Source organism: Dryobates pubescens, chromosome 5 (assembly GCF_014839835.1).
Source record: "Dryobates pubescens isolate bDryPub1 chromosome 5, bDryPub1.pri, whole genome shotgun sequence".
NCBI classification, from domain to species: Eukaryota; Metazoa; Chordata; class Aves; order Piciformes; family Picidae; genus Dryobates; species Dryobates pubescens.
In genome coordinates this window covers 35,495,901-35,514,961 of record NC_071616.1, presented here as the reverse complement: position 1 = coordinate 35,514,961, position 19,061 = coordinate 35,495,901, and the positions used below count along the sequence as shown (strand labels likewise).

General features: G+C 53.5%; 2 protein-coding genes across 4 annotated transcripts in view; one reads left to right on the top strand and one right to left on the bottom strand.

Annotated features, from left to right (window-relative positions):
* Positions 1-3,928, top strand: part of TMEM63C (transmembrane protein 63C) — a 33,676-nt gene extending 29,748 nt beyond the window's left edge. For all 3 annotated transcript variants that reach the window (XM_054161999.1, XM_054161998.1, XM_054161997.1), the window contains exons 18-24: positions 438-503; positions 622-784; positions 1,686-1,791; positions 1,987-2,154; positions 2,427-2,542; positions 2,690-2,761; positions 2,847-3,928. In XM_054161999.1, the coding sequence (XP_054017974.1) occupies positions 438-503; positions 622-784; positions 1,686-1,791; positions 1,987-2,154; positions 2,427-2,542; positions 2,690-2,761; positions 2,847-3,059 (904 nt within the window). In that variant the 3' untranslated portion in view covers positions 3,060-3,928. The remainder of the gene's footprint in view (positions 1-437; positions 504-621; positions 785-1,685; positions 1,792-1,986; positions 2,155-2,426; positions 2,543-2,689; positions 2,762-2,846) is intronic.
* A 3,161-nt stretch (positions 3,929-7,089) lies between these two features.
* Positions 7,090-13,966, bottom strand: NGB (neuroglobin). Its single transcript, XM_054162223.1, has 4 exons — positions 13,708-13,966; positions 12,276-12,387; positions 10,670-10,789; positions 7,090-9,384 (listed from the first exon to the last, which is right to left on the bottom strand). Exons 1-4 carry the CDS (start codon positions 13,812-13,814, stop codon positions 9,238-9,240), a joined length of 486 nt encoding a protein of 161 aa, XP_054018198.1. The 5' UTR covers positions 13,815-13,966; the 3' UTR covers positions 7,090-9,237.
* Between the last annotated feature and the right edge of the window lie 5,095 nt (positions 13,967-19,061).

Here is a 19,061-nt window from a genome sequence, read left to right as displayed (position 1 = left end):
GCAGAGGGCCCACTGCTGCTGAAACAGGGCTGGCTCTGGGGAGGAAAACACTTGCTCTCTAGCTGTGCTGAGCACTCAGATGGTTACAGACAAAAAGATTCCCTGCAAGGGAGGAGGAGAGTGACGCAGCTTGCTAGGCTGCCAGGGTGGACCCAGGGTGTGCTGGTGGTGTCCTGCTTGGGGTCAGCCCTTTAGCAGACCCTGAGAGGACCAAGTCAGGTATCTGTGTAGCCCAGCCCCAGCTACAGCAATCCTGGCTAGGAGGTGAGCACCCAGCCACAGTGATCCCATGTGGCAGAAGGGGCTGCTTTGGTAGAGTCTAGAGGGTGTCACCCACCCAGGTCAGAGGAAAGCACATGCCCACTAGAAGCTTCCCACGTTGCTCTGTGACTTTTCTCCTTCATAAGGGCAGCTCGCTCTCCTTCTTCCCTCTTCAGCCTGGACCTTTTTTTCCGCTGGCTCTTCGATACCCGCTTTCTGGATGAGGCCGATATCAAGTTCCAGTGAGTATCAAGGAGCTCCCAAACCTCCACAGCAAGGGAGAGCTCCTGACATCAGCCCTTGGCTGCTGCCCTGGCCAGCTGCCCAAGCATCCTCTCCCCTTCTGCATCTCTTGGCCAGGTGCGTTTTCCTGCCGGACAATGGCGCTTTCTTCGTCAACTACGTGGTCACCTCCAGCCTGATCGGGACGGCCATGGAGCTGCTGCGCATCCCAGGCCTCCTCGTCTACACCGCCCGGCTCTGCTTCGCCAAGTCCGAGCCTGAGCGGCTCCACGTCAAGCGGGTAGGTGGCTCTGGTCGCACCCGGGCGTGCGCGGCACCCAGCGCGGCGGGGCTGTGTTTGCTGGAAACTGTTAGGGATAGAGGGGTGCAGGCAGGAAGCTAACAGAAACACCAACTGCTGTATGAACGTAGAAACCCTGCCACCCGCCTGACTGAGACACACCTTCGGAAAAGTGCTGTTGACAGCTTGGCTGCTCGGTGGCACAGTATCTGCCAGAGCACAGGAACGGGTGCAGATGGGTGAAGATCAGTGCTTGCAAAATGATAGGACCCAAGAGCAGTATATTGCCCCTCCTAACGAGAGAAGGTATTCCCTGGAGACTCAGGCAGGTTCCAAATATACTCACAACGCTGGTTCCAGGTGGGGGTAGTCCTCCTAGTGTCTCTGTTTCTCGAGGAATCCTTCTGGCCTGCAAAGTGTGGTCCACATGTGCAGAGGGGAAAACCCCAGGAAGAGCCTCTAGTGCTCTCTAGCCAACCCATTTTATATCAGCTCCTGGCCCACATGTCACAAATGCCACAGATCCTATTCCACAGGCCAAAAAAGGGCAAGAAACTGATTCTGCGTTGTGCTGGTCCAGGGCTTTGCCCTGACATGCGACTTGGGGGAAGGGGCCCAGGTGTCAGCTGGCACAGCCATGAAAATGGGGAGCTGCCTTCCTCCTTACCTCTCTTCCCACACGTCTTGATCTTCACCCCCTTCCCGACTCCACGGTGGGGAAAGGGGTTTTGGATGCATTGCCACAGAAACTCAGGCTGGCCTGCTGCAGCGGGGAGGCTTGGGACTTCTGCAGACCTCGTAGGGGCTGACAGAGGGAGGCAATTGTGTGGGTCAGGCTGCAAAGGCAGGTCCAGCCTTTGCAGTGGCAGGGACACTAATGATGCTGCTGATTGTGCCTCAGAGCCAAGCCTACCAGTTCCAGTTTGGACTGGAGTACGCCTGGACCTGCTGCATCTTCTCTGTCGTTATGACCTACAGCATCACCTGCCCCATCATCGTCCCCTTCGGTGAGTGCCATCCCACGGCCACAGTCCCGCTGTCCCTGGCCACGCCACCAGCAGCTTGTCCCAGCCACCAGCAGCAGTGTAGGAGCATAAGCATCCTGTGTGGTGCAGGAGGGCACCCGTGGGCATTATACCCTGGGCCTGCCCTGCTGTACCCCACGCTCTGTCCCCCGCAAGTGGCCCTTCTCCTCTCGCCAGGGCTGCTCTACATGCTGCTGAAGCACATGGTGGACCGCTACAACATTTACTACGTGTACATCCCCACCAAGCTCAACCAGCGCCTCCACGTTGCTGCCATCAGCCAGGTTGTGGTGGCCCCCATCCTCTGCATGTTCTGGCTGCTCTTCTTCTCCGTCCTGCGCCTTGGTAGGGAGGGCCTGGGGCTGCCTCCTGACACTGCTGATGGTCACATCTCGTGCTTAGTGGGACGATATGTCTAAGTCAGGCACAGCATGGAGGGTGGGAAGGGGGATGGGAGCGGGGAATGTGTGATGGAGACCTGGCAGAAGAGGTGGGTGTCACCTGGTGTGTTGGGAGGAGGGTTGAGAACTTGTAATACTCAAAGCAGCCTGGAGCTCACTGGATGTGTGGCAGGTCCTTGGATGCTCATGTACTGCCCCAGTGTCTCTGTGCTCTAGGTCCCACTCGCCCTGTCACCCTCTTCACCTTTGTGGTCCTCCTTGCCTGCATCGTCTTCTCTTTCCTTGGCCTCTGTCTGAAGAAGCTGCAGCCACGGAAACCCTCTAGCTACCAGGTGAGTGCAGGCATGTGCCTGTCCTGTTTCCTTGCCTCACTGCATCCCCTCCTTGCCTCTCTGGAGAGTCTGAGGTAGTGCCTGGCTGCCCCAGCATGAGCTGTGGACTCCCAAACTGTGGTTTCATCCCAACCTCCCTCTCCCCAGATGTCTGATCAGTCTGAGGGAGCCTTCAATGACGTGGAGCGGAGCAGTGTCTCCTCTACCCCTAATTCCAACGTGAGTAACCGACCCCAGCCCTACTGTGGCCACCCCAGTCTCAGTCCCCTGGGTTCTGATACTCCACTGCCCCCTCCCGGGGCAGCTCTTTGTGGCCACTGTCCTACAGGAGCCTGAGTTGAGTCTGACGCCAGCAGCCTCCCCAGCACACCAGTCCTATGGCACCATGGGCAACCACCTGGAGCCAGCAGAGGATGGAGAGGATGGAGGGCTGCAGAGCTTTGAGACAGAACTGGAGACAGTGGAGGGCGAGTACAGGAGTGGCCCGGTGATGGAGAGCCAGGCACGCTACCAGTGAGCATCCACCAGGGCAAGGACCAGCTGTGCCAAGTGGAGTATGTGCCAGGGAGTAGGAAGGAGCCTTCCCAGTACTGGTGGGGGCCACCTTGCTGACGGGGCTTGGGGACACCAGGATTGATGTGAAGGAGAGACCTCATTGTGTGTGAAGTGGCAGGAGGCTCTGCTGGTCCCTCCCGCTGCCTGGACTGGCTCAGTCCCCATGTTGCCCCTGTACCCACCTACCTTTTCCAGCTCATCTTGGGGAAGAGAGGGTGCAGTGATGTGGGGAGAGGATCTCTCTGAAAGGCAATGCTTTTGTGGGCAGGAGGGAGGCCCTGGCCCCTCTGTGAGGGGAATAGCAGCCCAGACAGCTCAGATGAATGTGCCCACCCCCGTGCTGTCCTCCAGGTCCTCCGTGGCATGGGGCAGACACTCCTAATCCTCGCTTCCCATCATGCCCTCCCGCTGCTCGTGGCGGCTGTCCCGCTGCCTCCTCAAATGCTGGCCTTGCAGCCTCCTGCCCACCCCTGCTGCCACCCCCAAGGCTTTGCCCAATAAAGCAGGGACTGCTGAGAGGAGTGTGTTTTATTGAGGGGCTGCTCCCATCTTTGCCTAAGCACCAGTGGTCCTACCCTGAGGCAGATGTCAAAACACAAACCAAGCTCTTCCCTGCTCTGCCACTCCGTCCCTCCACTGCTGCAGCATACCTGTGGCCTTGGGTCCTCAGGGAGGAGCAGAGGGAGAAGGCACAGTTGTTTTAATGGCTATAAGGGCAGTTCCTTATCATCCCTCTCTCCTGGGTAGCATCTCCCTTGTGCTCAGGCTCCCTGTGGGGCTGGCTCCATCCCATTGCAGGAGAAATGAGGGGTGGGGAGGTTGGCAGGACCCCAGCCTTCAGGTCCTGGTGTGCCACCTACCTTTACTGACAAGCTGCATCCATGGGATGCTCCACCAGCAGTCACACTGTCTCTTGAGTGTGAGTCCTGCTTGGTTGAGTGTAAATGTGCCAGCTCCTTGCCTGGGCAGCATCCCTGGTGTTTCCTGGCTCTTCCACAGCAGCCATGGAGGCCTCTGGGGATGAGGGTAGATCTTCACCCTGCTTGGCCTCTATCCCATCAGGCTAACCTGTCCCATCCTGCTGGCTCCTTGCTTGGCTCTGCTTTGATCTTAGGGCCCATTTTCCTGCTCCTGACTTACCTGGCTTCAGAGCAATTCTAGCTGTCATCCCAGGGCTGTGCAGGGAGGGAAGAACCAGGGCTGTGTTGTCACAGCTCTGATGGCACCAAGGCTGCTGGTATGGGGAGTGCTGCTTTGCAAAGGCAAATACTTGGCACCACTCAGCATTACTGTTGCCACTGGCAGAGTGAACCTGGTCAGTCCTGTGAAGGGGGCAGCCCAGCAGTGAGCTGTGGGGCTTTGTTGGACTTAGGTGAGCCCTGGGACATCCCTGTGGGCTGGTGGGTCTCAGCTTGGCTAGCTGGCAGCTCTTTAGCCCGTCTCACCCATGCTCCTGCATGCTGGGATGATGGCTGCAGCACACTAGCCACTGAGCAGTTGCCTTGCAGGAGACTTGAGTTCAGCCTCTCCTTCCCAACCCCAACAAGCACTGTGGGGAGCTCACAGCTTCCTGCCCAGGTGTCCGTGGGGCTGCCTGCAGCTCAGCTGCTGCCCTCACTGCCTGCCCCTGGCTGGAGCAGGAAGATGCTGGTGGCCTGTCTCTGGGTGGAAGCAAGTGTCTGTGAGTGGCACCATGTCTTGAGGAGCTCGGGCTGCTGGTCCGATTGCCCCTGGCTGCCCCGCTGTTGGAATGTGCCAGAGGTTTGTACCTTCTTGTGATTTATTGCTATGACTGTGCCTTGAATAAAATGACTTCACCCAGCTGCTGCCTCATGTCACCTCTGCACATCCTGCCCAGGACCTCAAGCCTCTTTTCCCAGCTGCAGGTTGCTTTTGACCCTTCTTGGGGATGTCCTGCAGAGGCTTCAGGGGTGAGGAGACTCATGGGACACTTCTCTACCTCCAGTCACCTTGCTACCTACCATAGGCCCTACAGAAGAAAACCCCAGCAAGTGGGCAGAAGCAGCAAAGGTGCAGGAGTGAGGAAGCACCCCACCCTCTCCTCTCAGAAAGGTTGCCACAGCCCTTAGCACCATCCCAAACACTGGGGGCTGGGTGCGGCACTGGAACAGGCATGTGCCTCCCCTGCCCTTCTGCCAGTCCTTGTCCCACAGCCAGGGCTGGCTCAGGACACCAGCAAAGTGGTACACACTGCCTGGAGGGAACAGAAGGACAGCCTGGAAGTCCTCTAGGACCACAGCAAGGAGTGGAAGTAGCAGGGGGGCCCATCTTATCTGGGGAGGGAGCAGATGTTCCCAAAACTAAACTGCCACCACCAAGTCCCAGGGAAGGGGGTGAACAATGTTTTAGAATCATAGAAGGGTTGGGGTTGGAGAGGACCCTAATGATCATCTAGTTTCCAACCCTGCCCCCACCATAGGGCAGGGACACCTTCCACGGTGAGAGCCTTTCTCTAGGTTTTGAGCAGATAGCACTTGTTATACTCAAATTCCTACTGGAATTATTTGCCTCTTGTTTCAGCTTCCTGCTGGATGCTCCACAGGTCCCAGACAGGGGACTCAGGGAGGGCTTCCTGTTGGGTGAAAAAAATGGAACATTTTAAACCCCACTCTCCTCATCACATGCCCCCACAAAGGCCACCCACCATTGATAACTTTGTCAACAAGGCTAGATGCAGGGCCTGGCTGACACCAGGGAGCTGAGGCAGGAGCTCTTGCTGTGGGCAAGGGTCGTGATTGCCCCCTCACCTCATGGCTCTCCCAGCCCTCACGCCAAGGAAGCTGTTCCCAGCCTAATGAGGTGGTGTGAGCCCCATCAGGCTGTGCCTTGCCACTCCTGCCCTCAGGAAATGCACAGCCTGCCTTATACATAAGCCCCTGGCAGGCAGGGTCCCAGCAGTCACACCGTGCCTCCCACCGCTGGCCAGGGGCAGGCAGTGCCCAGAGCCTCCCTGGGGTGCTTTGTGGCAGCTGTGGCAAACCTCTGTGCTGGCACAGCAAGTCAAAGATGAGGGTGCTGCTAAGGGGATCACTGTCTCTTTCCTGCAGCACTGGGACTGGGCCCCCCTAACTAGCCCTGGGGCTGGCAGCAGTGCTCCAGCCCAGGAAGAGCTGAAATACTTATCATTGAACCACAGGGAAGATTTATTTGCATTCCGATCTCTGCTTCTCTACTTGCCTTTCACAGCCTGTTGCTTGTTGCCCTCTAGACCCAGCCACCTCCCAAGGCAGAGCTGCATGGCTTTCCCAGGATGCTGGCCATGCTCTCTCATGGCAGGGCTGGGATTTCCTGCCCGGGTCATGCTGTTACAGTCGTCACGTTTGCTTACCTGCTCTAGAGGTCATCATACTTCAGTGCCAAGTGTCCGACTGTCCCAGGGCTGCAAACCCACCCTGCTAAAGTCAGAACAGGCCTGAGGAGGAGGAAGACAGGACCTCCTGCATCCTCACCAGCTGTTCCCTGGGGCAGGGCTGCTGGGGTGCTCTGAAGTCCAAGCTGGCAGGGTAGACACTGCAAGGAAGTAGGAAGGACTTCGCTTCAAGGTTGTGCCCTGCTGCTGTGGGCAACCAGCAATGGGTGAGCTGATGCTAGCTCAAAGAACAAAAGCAGCTGAACGATGGGAAGGGGATTTTTAGGCTGATTGCTTAAAATTCTAATTGCATTAGAGATTGTTAAATGGAAAGGTAATGAGCAGCCAGCAGTGGGATGCCTTTGCTAGCTCCTCTGCTGCTCACCCATTCAATTACAGTGCACAAAAGCTCTCAACAGACATTTGGTGCTGGATGCCTTCTCATGTCAGTCAATCTGGACTACACAATCACTCTCAGTGACCAGTATCTCCAAAGTTAGAGCCAGCATGAAACCAGTAAACCCCTCTCTGCCATCCTCTTTTTTTTTTCCTTTTCTTTTTTCTTGCTTAAGCCTTTTATATTAAAATAAACACAAGGCAGCAAAAATGGCCAAGATTCACTGTTGTTCTTTATTAAACAGTACAGCTGGGTATAAGAGGCACACAGACTAGATCAGTTCTCTTAGGAGTTACACAAAACATGGTACAGAAGAGAAGTCAAAGAGCTGGGAAAGCTAGAGGGACCAGGGATGGTTCAGGGCAGTAGCAGGAACACCCACACCCTACCCATCACACAGCTGCCTACTTGTCAGCGTCAGAAGGTCTGCTTTGTGTTGCTGAAGGCTGATGCCCCAGAACAGGGTTGCAAACAGGATGTCCCTATTCCCAAACTCTCCTGCGCCATACCATGCCATCACAATCAGTGCCTCTTCCCAGCCCCAGCTCCTCCATCCCTTACTGCCTGGCACAAGAAGGGAAGGACCCTCACCTGACCCAGCTGATGGAAAGAGCCATGGGCCAGAATGCATACCATGGTGTAGAACTGCAGAAGCAGAGCCTGCTCCCCAGGGGAGGACAGCAAGCATCCTACATGAGGCCGTTCACTGCCTATGCCACACCACCCCTCATCACCCCACCCAAACAGCTGGAAAGCTCCTTGCTCACTGGAAGCTCATGGCCACCACCAGGCCTGGTCTTATGGAACCAAAGCCCCATCTCACAGGGCACCACAACATCCTCTCCATGGCATGGGGCTGGGAGACCTCAGCTGCAGCTGTGATGTGCAGGCAGCTCTATTCTGCCCCAGAGCGGAGGACATCCAAGTGTAGGAGAAATGTGTCTCTAGAACAGAACCAGCTTAGCTCTCAACGACAGGCTTCTCCTGCCTGTAAGGAGCAGTAAAAAAAGGGAGCTACACTACCTGTGACTGAAAACTTGCTCCATGTCCCTGCCCTGGGACTAGTGATGGTTGTAAACATGATTATGCCTGTCCCACAGCAACTTCCCCATAAAGAGGAGCACTTTTAAAGTGCTCAAATTCAGCTACCCTCAGAGCCTTCAGGTGCTGCCTTTCAGCCACATCCTGGGATTTCTTCTCGTAGATGCTGTCTTCTCTCTCCTGTCCTAACCCCACTGCACTGCTGCTCACACCTGACTGGGGGCTTTCTTCTGCTCCAAAGTGGCTGGGTCTCAAGTATGGCTGGTAGGAATTAATAAAGGGTGAGTAGTTCTGCAGATGGGCACTGTGTGCAGCTGGGAAGTGCTCCAGGTCCTGACAGCATCACCAGAGAAATTTCAGCTGTGCTTCCTCTGGCCAAGAGCCAAAATGTTTTCTGGAAGCTGTTGCCATGACATGATTGCAAGCTTCATTTTTACTTTAAGACATCTTGCCTTTGTGTTTACTCTCCTCAAAACAAAGCAGTAGCGAGCCACCACTGCTGCTGCATTTCTGCTGGCTCTGAGCTTAAACCAAACAGCCAAAGCAACACAAAGCCTTTCAGCTGGCAGCCCAGATCTGCTAAAACTAACCTCATCAAGTTAACCAGGGTTAACTTGATGCCACTGCTTGAAGCATCCTCAGGAAACACACTGAGCTGTGGCCAAGCTGACACAAGGAAAAGTCACGGATGCCATCCAGGGAAGAGGCAAGGCAGAAGAAAGTACCAGAATTAACCATCTGGTAGTGACAATGGTGCTGAAGGGACAAGGGGAAAAGCTCTACACAAGGTTTGAGGAGGATGGCTGCATAGCACGGCCAGCTCCCCACCTCTGTTTCCCCTACCTCTGGGAGGGAGCCAAAATCTCTGGGCACAGCAGAACAGGACAAGTAAGCAGTGCCAGACTTGGCAGGTCTTGAACATGGAAAATAGGATCTCAGGCAGAGAAGTCTGAGAGGCCTGTGGTAGCTGTCATCTGACTGGAGTGGGTAGCAAAAGGAGGGAAGACAAACCAGCTAAAAACCAGAGTAGGTACGTAGGTGCTAGCACTCCAGCTAGCTGGAAGGAACTTGGGGCAGAGCAGTGTACCTGTGCTGTGGCACTCCTAGGCTTCACTGCAGATGTACCCTGCCAGCCCTTGGCAAAAGCAGAGATGTGGTCATGTCAAAGCAAGGCAGAATCACTGGGAGAGCCCTGAAGCACAGTGACTGAAAAGACAGCAATGGGCCAGTGCACAGAGAAAGACAGGGATGGAGAAAGGCAGAGAGCATGGCGTGAGCGCTCCCCTTACCCAGGACGGCTGCATGGTTGGGGATGGGGATGGCTGGCAGAATCTAGACCCCTTCTGGGAGAGTGTCCCAGCCACGTCGCATGGCTTTCACCACAGCACCATAGAGTCTGCTCCAAGCCTCCTGCATGTCTGGGCTGAAGGCAGTGCCAAGGCATTTCTCCAGCATGTACAGCAAGGACTCACCAACAGTCTGCAAACCAAACATAAAGGCATCGAGCTCAGTTCGAGGGGGATGACATGCAGCCCCTTATCTCGCTTCACTGCCTTTTGTACTTCTCCCATTGCAGAGCAGATGCTCCTCCTCCACCAGCAAGGCCAGGCCACCTGATCCCTCTCTGCTCAGATAGGGCCCAGAGCCAGTGTGTGACATACCCTTTCCCTGCCCTGTGCTGACCCTTACCCCACCCTAGGTGAGTGGGGAGTGCAGGCAGGGAGCAAGGGCTGATACTGCTCCTGTGACACCAGGAGAGAGGCACATGTCTGTCCTCGTGGCTTCCCAATGGAGATAGCCAGCCCCATTCCCTGTCACAGGAGTGGATCAGCAGAGCTGAGCAATGCTCTGATGTCAGGAGAGTGGCTGAGACCCCAGGCTGAATGCTCAGCATTTGCCTCAACAGGGCACTGCTCCTCATGTTGTTGTGAGCAGCTCAACCCAAAAGAATCATAGAATCAGTCACGGTTGGAAGGGACCACATGGATCATCTAGTTCCAACCCCCCTGCCATGGGCAGGGACACCTCACACTAGGTCAGACTGGCCAGAGCCTCATCCAGCCTGGTCTTAAAACACCTCCAGGGATGGGGCCTCAACCATCTACACATTGTGCACAGGGCTTGTGAAGATCAGCATACCAGGCAAAGGAGACTCTGCTTCCTCTGAAGAGGACCAAATCTAGTGGTCGTCAGGAGGGAGGCATGTGTTAATTAGACACCTTTCCTTTACCCTGCCCTTTCCCACTGCATGATCCAGCATTTCTGCCTGTGCTTGATGGCAGGAAAGGAATAAGCAAGGGTTTAATATGGAGGATGTTGCTGTCTTACTGCCATGGAGGAAGCAAGGGTCAAGGTCAAGGTGCAGGCAGCCCATCATACAGTGCAGACACAAAGAGGTAGATGCTCTCTTTCCCAGGTGCAGTGAGGTTTGCCCAGAGCATTTGATGCAGAGGTCCAGGGTCCAGGACAAAGGCTGAGTCTACATCCCTTTGTCACAGTAACCCAACTGTGGTCTTCAAACAGGGTAAATCCCCTTCTCCCCTCTTCTTTCTCCCTGAGCTTATTGGGAGAGGACAGAAAACAAGAGTTTCCCTTATCGAGCCACCATCACTACACAGGTATCAGCAGCTCAGGGACTGCCCTGAGTGACCAACTTCCTCTCCAGCCAGCAGAACCTATCAGGTGGGCACAGAGGGATGGAGGGCAGCAGGGCTGCAGGCAGGGCTGCATAAACAACTGTAGTGGACAAGAGAGGATGCCTCACCGAGAAAGACTCAACCTTCACACCAACTGCCTGGTGCTTCTTGCCAAGGTTGTAGAGATACTCTTCCAGAGAGGACAAGTTCTCCAGGTGGCTCACAGCAGCATCAATCACCAGCATCACCTGCAGGAACAGAGGGGCAGAATGGCAATAAACAACAAGGGTTTTGCTGCCCTCCCAGAGTAACAGCCTGGCCCCTCTACTTTTCCCTTCTCAGCCCAACCACCTCCCAGCCCAGCAGGTGCCCTCTGATCTTTCCTTTGCTTTAGTGTGATCTGTGTGTCACATCAATGAGGTATGATGGCAGCAGCACACACCAAATCCTTCCATGGGGGACTACCAGAGATGCAAACTGCAAGCAGCACTGCTGACCTCCTGGAGTGGGTAAACAGCCCTAAAGCAGAGCAGCTACAGGTAAAGCTGTAATGCTGATGCAGTCATTACAGCTCTTAGGATCCCAGGACAACTCCAGGGAGCCCTGGAAGCTGCAAGGACTAGAGTTTCCACCCAGAAGTCGCCAAGACAATGCAGTTACAAGTAAGGCAACTCCAATTCTAAGACCAACCAAGTATTTCAAGTGGATGAGGTAGATAATACAGCCAAGAAACCTGGTCTGGTAAGGCATTGTACCACTGCAGCATCCCAGGAGCATGAAAAGTCAAACAGAAATAGGACAGAGAAGGGTTAATGTGGGATGAAGGGAACAGACACAACAAATTAGAGGAGATTAAAGCCAGGGCACAGTTAGCTTGGCAAAGCCAAGAGGTGATAGAATTGTACTCTATAATTTCAACAGGGAAATTATCTCCAACAAGAGCAAAGAGCTATTTCAGCTCAAAGCAATAATAGCAGAAGTAAAAATGGACTTAACTTTGCCAATAAATAGAGGATGGAAAATAACAAAAATCTTTCAGGTATCAGAAGAGCACAATCCTGAAACAGCCTCTTATGAGGAATAAGGACAGGCAAACAAGGCACCAAAATGGTATAAAGATAGCACCAAACTGGTTTAAAGATGGAGACAGAGAGTTTATGAAAGCATCTGCAAGCCAAGGCTGAGCCCTGCCCCAGTATGGCTGCCCTTCAGGGCTCAGCGCAGTATCTGCTGCACCAGGTGTAATTCTGTCCATGCCTGAGCTCTCCCAGTGACATCAGTATTGCTCTTCTCTCTTTCAGCATATGTCAGCACTCCTCCAGAGGTTGTCCAAGAGATTCTGTGGGCCTTCTGGCTCTGCAGCACACTAACAGCCTCTCCAAACAGTGGGTCCACATGTGACCAAGCGGAGGGCTTTAGTCCTCGTTGGGACAGAAGTGAGTTCACCACAGTAGAAGAGGCCTTCCAACATTCACAAGAAGAGCTCCACTCCCAGATAAAGGCATGGAAATCAGTGTGATTCTTCTTCCCCACCACAACCTGCATCCTCATCGTCTCCCCACTGTTGTAGGGCACTTTGACTTGGCAATAACACTTTCTGCCAGCACAAGTAACCCCCAGTGGTTCCCAGTGGTTCCCCAGCCAGACACCCCACCCCACACTGCCAAGCCGCCGCCTAAGGGCTCCCTCCTCTACAGAGGCTGTGCTCAGGTCATGCCACAGCCCCTCTCTCACCTTCTTGATGTGATCCAGAAACTCAGGGGCAGAGAGGCACTCCTGAGGGCTGGCAAACTGCTTGCAGTTGTACTGGAAAAGGGGCAACAGGTCAGGGTCCAAGTCAAATAACCTGCAAGAGCAAGAAAGAAACCTCCATCTTCTCATTTCCTCAGCTTTATTTAGAACTCTGCTCACTCCACAAACAACTTCATCAGCACCACACTCACAGGCCCCCTCTGCCTTTCTTCCCATCTACTGATCCCTCTCTATACGTAAAGGACCCAGAAATTATGAAGCCTTACTTTGGGGCAATCCTAGTTATCAATAGTCTAAAAAGTCACTATTTCCTCAGCTCACATCACCCAGCACTCAGACAGGTGCTTGAGGATCAGAAATTCACCAGCCTGGCCCTTCTTCCTAAAGTCTTGGTTGTTGTCTGACCTCTTCCTGTTCTCACTTCATTAACCCCTAGAGCCCAAAAGCTTCCAAGTCTGGGGAAGGCCTGCAAGCTCCAGCAGTTACCTTTCCTATTTGAGCAAGGAGGGCACTTATAAACTCACCTAATGTCCCACTCTCCCACACCACCAGCAGCTCCTATTTTGTTCTTTCTCATCCACCACACCAGCATATGCCAAGCACGTATTCGGCAGCAGATATTCAAGCAGGTCTAACAGGCTGGTGCTGTCCATGGAGGCCACAGGGAATTCAGGCCAGACAGTCTCTCTTCTCCCCAGTCTGCATGTCAAACTGGTGCATCCCCTCCACTAAAACTGCCAAATTGTTGTCACTGCTCCCAGCTCTGCTCTGCAAGTTTTGGCTCCCACCTGATAGATCCTGCGCCTTAAGTTAGTTATCAGCTCTCCAACTGTCCTTTTAAAATGACTTCTCATAGATTTCCCCTTTTTCTCTTCCCATAATCGAGACATGAATCTGCTTAGGAGAGGCAAGGAGTTGGGGTTCAGCCGTTCCACTGGCACACCGCTTCATCTGCCTGGAGGCTGAGCCTCTCACCAGTGCTTTGGCTGGGCTGCAGGGTGCCGTGCCACCGACCACCTGAGGTGCCTTCCATCCGCTCCCCAGAGCTGGGCGTCCACGCAGCTCTTCAAAGGGTTGAAGCAACGTTGGCAAGGCAGAGGGTCAATGGACAGACATGCACAAATCCTGCCCCTCTCCCTCGCTCTCCATCTCTCTAGAACAAACTTCTCACCGGCGGGCGGCCTTGCCCGCTGCTGCCCTTGGCGGTGGATGAGCCTCATCCCCACGTCGCTCCTCCCGGGACCCCAGCCCCTCCGTGAGAGGGCGGCGTGCGGCAGCCGGCCAGAGCCGTCGCTGGGCGAAGGGAAGGGTTCACTGCGAGAAGCGGAGCCCGTCCGTCGCCCCCGGGTCGGTCCGGGCGGGCGGCCGGGGTGGGGGGGCGGTAGCCGCCTCCCGTCCCCGCCGCCCCACTCACCTGGTGAAGAGAACGAGGCCGTGCTGCACGGGGCTGCCGCTCACTCGCTGCCAGCTCTCCCGGATCAGCGCTCGCTGCACACCGGACAGCGGCATCCCGCTATCCATGGCGGGGAGCGGGGACCTGACCCGCGCCGCCCTCGCCGAGGCGCTGCGTTGGCACCGACCCTGGCAGGGCTGGCTCCGCGGACGGAGGGGCCGCCGAGAGGCAGCCGCCCGCCCCTCGCTCTGCCGTGGTGGGGCCGCCGTCCGCCCCTGCCCTCCCGCACCCGCAGCTCCACGCTCACCTGGGGTCCAGCCCCGCGCCCCCGCCGCGGCGGGCACCCGCGCCCCGCCCTGCCGCCTGCTGCAACTCCCCGGCGACCCTCTCCGCCACTCGGGGCTTCTCCGCCCTCCTCAGTGGTAAGGGAGAACTCATTTTGTGTTTCCCACCCAAGGAAAGGAACAAAAAAGAAATTAACACACACACCCCGACTTGCCCGCACAAGGAGGCTCTGCCGCAGGGCAGAGAACAAAGTTCAGCTCCTTCATGGCTGACATACAGCCGTGGAGCAGCAAGGTCGGGACCACCGTGACCCACGGTGTTTGCTCCCCATTCAGCATAGCTCCTTCCAAGTGCAGCTTCGCTGGGGTGGTCATGGGCATTGCTCCCACACTACAGCATCCTCCTGCTCTTGGCCACTTTCACTGCAATTTAGGATGCCCCACTGCCACCTGCTATCTCCACAGACAGATGCAGTCTAGACACTGAAAGATTCATGTTTAATTTGAGGCTAATTAAAACAGCTGAACCAGGCAAAGTCATTAATAACAGATCAGAAGACATGTCATCTTTGTCAAAGATGATCAGGACACCCCGCTTCTCTATCGCTCAGACAAAGGGAAATGCTGCCTTTAATTTGGCCCTGGGATTCAGACAGAACGGAGGAAACAAAGCGAGAAGGGGCAAGCGAGGTCTCAGGCAGCACAACAGAAGCCAGGAAAGCCAGAGCAGTCATGCAAGCTACAGTTTTCAGAGGATGCAAGCAACATAATGTTATGGAAACCATCACAGTCTGCTCTGAAATAACAGTTGTGCTGATTTTATGGCAGGTTCTGGTTCTACACATCAAACTTACTTCCTGCAATCAGGGAGAAAACAGCAAACTCTGACCCAGCACAGGAACCCACCGAATCAGTGTAGGCAGAAACGAGGCCTTTCTCATCAGAGTACTGAAAATAATCCCTGGGAGGAGACAAGTTCAAAGGCACAACGCTATATCCTCAGCCCCAGCCCCAGCTTGCCTCCCAGGGGCCTTTCTCCTAAAGAGCCAGAGTGACAGCAGTGACTGCAGTGACAGCAGGAAGCCACCCGAGACATCTCTGTAAGTGCCAGAATAAATTACTCAGGCTTTTGAGATGTCACACTCTCAGCACACATCAGACAAGATGCTGTGTAGGAAAAGCTCCATATATATTAAAGGAAGCTGGAGAACCCTATCCTAAAGCTTAGAGTCCAACAAACTTGCAAAGAAATTGAACTGTCAGATGGGACCAGGGAATTCCACAAATATTTTAGACCTCTGGCTGCTGAGCCAGAAAACAAACAACGTTCCAGGCATACTGTGTTTTGAATGCTATTGCTAGAAAAGAATTCGTGTCAAAGGTCCCAGAAAGATGCAAGTAGCTTCTCTCAGGGCTCCTCTTACAAATACAGCATTTTAGCTTTCAACTAAGAAAAGCCAGGAAAGCACATGACCTCTACATGTCTACATTCTTAGCAAACAGGGGATAAATAGAAAGCATCCAATAATAAAGAAATGGCACGAGCTGCAGGGCCATCTCATGGCTGAGGGTCCAGAACATGCAACCTGACAGGCCACAGTGCTCTCTGCTGTTGGCCACCATCTTCTGTTCCATAAGCAGCCCCCACTAAAAGCAAAATCTTAGCTGTGTGGAAAGAAACCATTCACATGGGGGACTGATGACAAAACAGTACAATGATAACTACTGAAGCTGCAAGGAGTCTGCAAGAGCAGCAGGAAATGGTAGGTTAACCTGGGCAGGGGGGCTAACACAAGCTGCATAGTGCCAAGATGAACATTAACCTTTCACTGTCTTGCAGCTGGCTGAGCACACCAACAGAGAGCATGGTCATCCTACATGCATATGCACAAGCTGCTCTCACATGCCAGCCAGTTGTCACAACCACACTGACGTGGAGCTTCACCAGAGCCTGGCTGGACAGTTCAGCCTGACCCTGCTAACGAGAAGGTGGTGCAGAAGAGGCAGGCTGAGTATTTGCCTAGCAACATTCTCAATATATTCATTGCTGGCTAGTAGAGGAGGAAGAGAAGCATCACAAAAGCAAGTGGTTGTAGTTAAGAATGATTGGCTTCTAAAGCTCAGCTGGCATGTGGGACACCTTTCTGAGTCCCTGCAGGCACTATTCCAGCTGCCATATCCCAGGGCAACAACAAAATGCAGATTCAGTCTTCATTCCTGATGGCAAGGGTATCTCAGACAATAGCAGTGAAGCCATGACAGCAAGGCAAAATGGTGGCTCTTGTCCAAAGTCTTCTCCCCCACACCTTCCCTTTGTGCTGCAGATGGTGGCTGCATGCTGAGCACTCACAGAGAAGATACAAATGTCAGCAACAAGACTACTGAGCCTGACGTGTCCTGTACTTGGGTGTACTGGAGCCAACAGTGTGTGCTTGAAGCCCAGAAAGCCCGCTGCATCTTGGGCTGCATCAAAAGAAGCATGGCCAGCAGATCAAGAGAGGTGATTCTGCCACACTACTCTGCTCTGGTGAGAGCTCACTTGGAGTACTGTGTCCAGCTATGCAACCCCCAACACAACTGGGGTCCAGAGGAGGGCCACAAAAATGCTCAGAGGACTGTAGCATCTCTCCTATGATGACAGGCTGAAAGAATCTGAGCTGTTCAGCCTGCAGAAGAGAAGGGCCTGGGGAGACCCAGCTATAAAGCTGCATTTCAGCACCTGAAGGGGGACCTACCAGAAGGCTGGGGCAGTGCTGTTTAGAAGGGCTTGTAGCAATAGGATAAGGGACAACAGTTTTAAACTGGAGCAGGGTAGATTTAAGTTGGACATAAGGAAGCAATTTACAATGAGAGTGGCAAAATAGCAGAACAGGCTGCCCAGGGATGTGGTTGAGGTCCTGGCCCTGGAGATATTGAAGATTAGACTTGATGTGGCCTTAGGCAGCCTGGTCTAGTTGGAGATCCATGCTCACTGCATGTGAGTTGGACAAGACAACCTTTGAGGGTCTCTTCCAACCTGAAGCAATCTGTGAATCTGAACATACAGGTGCCCCAGCTGACCAAAGGGACAATATCCTGACCATACCCCTGCTGCCCACCCAAACTCCACACTATTATGACAGCATAATCCAAGGGTCCAGAGTTAATTCTTTCCCTGATACTAATAACAACTCTTTTTGGACAGGGTAGGGGCACATTCAGGAGAAGTTTTCCACCTTCCTGCCCCTCTAAACAGTGAATCCATTCCTTTACTGCATGCTGCCACTGGTACATCACCAGTGCCAGGTAATAAACTACCCCTTAATAAAAGGGATTGTCTCTTAATAAAACTAGCAGGGTTTTTTCCCCCATGACAGTACAGATCTTCCAGCACAGGAGCAGAGAGCTATAATGAATACATACATAGAATACATATATAGAATAAACCAGGTTGGAAGAGACCTTCAAGATCACCGCGTCCAACCCATCAACCAATCAAACACCACCCAAACAACTAACCCACGGCACCAAGCACCCCGTCAAGTCTCCTCCTGAAAACCTCCAGTGATGGCGACTCCACCACCTCCCCAGGCAGCCCATTCCAATGGGCAATCACTCTTTCTGTATAGAACTTTTTCCTAACATCCAGCCTGAACCTCCCGTGGCGCAGCCTGAGACTGTGTCCTCTTGTTCTGGTACTGGCTGCCTGGGAGAAGAGACCAACATCCATCTCTCTACAACCTCCCTTCAGGTAGTTGTAGAGAGTAATAAGGTCACCCCTGAGTCTCCTCTTCTCCAGGCTAAGCAACCCCAGCTCCCTCAGCCTCTCCTCGTAGGGCTTGTGTTCCAAACCCCTCACCAACTTTGTTGCTCTTCTCTGGACTCGTTCCAGCAAGTCAACATCCTTCCTTCTTGGACTTAAACTGGAAGAGAGGGAGAGCTCAGGGGTCAGAAACATCTGAACCACCACCATATGTGCAAAGCAGCTTCTCCTTCAGAGTTACGTGGCTGTCAAAGGAGTTCCTCCTGCTGCCACAGCAGTGATGTGAAGACAGTTCAAGCTGAGTCCAGAGGGGATATAGAGCACAACAAAAGACAAGCAGGCAAACCTCCCTTCTTGTTGAAGTGTTTTGTGAGCATTCAAGCATGAGGAAGCTCCAAGAATGCATCAAGAGACTGAGCACTGCAGATGGTTCCCTGGTGTGAGGGTTTCCTTCAGCGGTCCCCAGCTCCCTTACTTACCTAGCCCAGCAGCTCTGCTCTTTTTGGAGATATTCTTGGATTTCTACATGACTGTTCTTGGAGCTCTCATGAGTGATGCAACATCAGGTCAGCAACACAGACTGCTCCAAAAGCACATGTAGGCCATTTGGAGAAACCAACTGACTTGCAAAGAGGATATCAAAGCTCTTTTGTGCTTTGGAAGCACACATATTTTTAGTTTGCACTGGATCTTGCTGTTGTAATCTGCAGTCCCTTCAAGTTCTGATACCAACACTCATAACTCCTCTTGCTAAGTGTCAGCTTTAATTGTTCAGTGTCTCAGTTTACCCACAGGGAAAGAAACTTGCCCAAGCTCATAGAACAGTGTGACATAACTAGGAATAAGCTTGCAAACAAGAGCCCCCTAACCCTGCACCTGGGGTTCAGGGTGCTTAGAGATCAGCCCTCACTTGACAGAGACACCACATCAGCCTGGCCCAGGGATGACTGGTTTGCACACACTGCTGTGGCACCGTCAGTTTGCAGCTCAGCTATTGTACCAATAAACCCAAATTCCCCTTTGGACTCCTGCTCATTTCCAATTCCACATCTGTGACTCTTTATGAATAATGTCACTCTGATCTAGCTGCTTCAGGCTCCTTGCTCACCTTAGATATGGACTCCTTGGTCTTAGCTAATCCCCTTTCTTTCCCCTTGCCCCTAGTCTCAAAACAACAGACCACATTGGTTTCTCTCTTTCCCAAACTTCTGTCTCCATCTTCAGGTAGAAGCAGGAGTCATGCAACCTTCCCATCACTCTTCTCAAGCTACCTCCTCAGGACATGTGCCAAAGCAAATCATGAAATACAGTTGCATAACAAGAAGCAGAAGAGATGCAGGAGGGAATAA